General features: G+C 39.9%; 1 protein-coding gene across 1 annotated transcript in view; it reads right to left on the reverse strand.

Annotated features, from left to right (window-relative positions):
* The window catches only part of ndufa10 (NADH:ubiquinone oxidoreductase subunit A10), a gene marked incomplete at its 3' end in the record, with an annotated part of 3,094 nt that extends 2,581 nt beyond the window's left edge, over positions 1-513 (reverse strand). The window contains 1 exon segment of the mRNA XM_014031050.1: positions 390-513. Within this exon segment, the coding sequence (XP_013886504.1) occupies positions 390-458 (69 nt within the window).
* Between the last annotated feature and the right edge of the window lie 708 nt (positions 514-1,221).

The following is a 1,221-nucleotide window of genomic DNA, read 5'->3' on the forward strand; positions in this document are numbered from 1 at the left end:
ACAGAGCACATTGTGAGCTGAGCAGGATGTATTTATAAATTTGAGCCTCTCTAGAATGTAACTTAGGTGTGTGTGATAATTTTGAGCTGCTGATACSATAATTCAACATTTCYCCTCTGGCAACCCTGTATTCTGTCGCTACATTATTTTGAAGATTTGACCCAAACTGCAACAACTCTGATAACTTTCAACATGAGACAAACTTATAAAAAAAGTAATAAATACACCATAACGTTTGTCGTCTACCAGCATCACAAACAACCAGCCTTGGCTCAGTGTGATGTTAGCAGCTAAAGCTAGCGCAGCGTTTRCTTGACCTTGGAAAACAAACACAAAACCAAAACAAGCGTTTCGTCGAGTCCCCAAACGCGGTTCCRACTGGTGCTCACCTTCTGAAAGAATCCTCCCGATCTGAGAGCAGCTGCTCCCGCAGGGAGCAGCCGAGTTACCAGGGCCATGAAACTGTCCTCCAAAACAACCGACCCCAACTGGAAGCTCAACCCGGAAGTGAACCGGGCTTCTCCTCGTTTTCAGCTACAGAGCGCCTTACCGCCACCGTGTGGTCCGGAGTGTGACGCACTGTGGTTTCTACCAGTGTGTTGAATTCTGAGAATAGATTTAGTATTTTCCATGTCTAGAATACGATGAAATGAGGAAAAGACTTCATTGTTTCCAGACTCTAGTATTTATTGCATTTCTTTAAAAAAATTCTAAATCTTGCTCAAACTGTGGTCTATCTTGTGCAGCTGCTGTTAGGCACTGTTTCTACTCATTAATGTGTTCAGAATCAGCAGGATGGTATTTTACAAGCTCTGGTCTGCCTAGAAACAGCTCTGTTAGGTATACATCAAAAGTATGGAGACATTGGCGTAACTGTTTATACAGTATGTGTAAATAATCTGTCGTATTTTTTTATATTGCATATTTTTTATATACTTGTTATTTTTATTTTTAATCTTTTTTTCTTTTGTTTATGAACCAGGATACGTGTCCTTAATAAAGCTTGACTTGACTTGAAATAAGCACAGGATTTCCATTTTATCACCACATTGTCCACTTTTCTTTCTCATCGCTGCATGACTGTAGACTTAAGAAAAGTAAAACTAGAAACACACACACACACACACACATGTTTGTTTCTCGACCTCATGGGGACCTTCCATTGACTTCCATTCATGTTTTTTAGACTTTATATCCTAACCCTGACCATATACTCTAAAA

Source organism: Austrofundulus limnaeus, unplaced genomic scaffold (genome assembly GCF_001266775.1).
Source record: "Austrofundulus limnaeus strain Quisiro unplaced genomic scaffold, Austrofundulus_limnaeus-1.0 Scaffold1170, whole genome shotgun sequence".
NCBI lineage: Eukaryota > Metazoa > Chordata > Actinopteri > Cyprinodontiformes > Rivulidae > Austrofundulus > Austrofundulus limnaeus.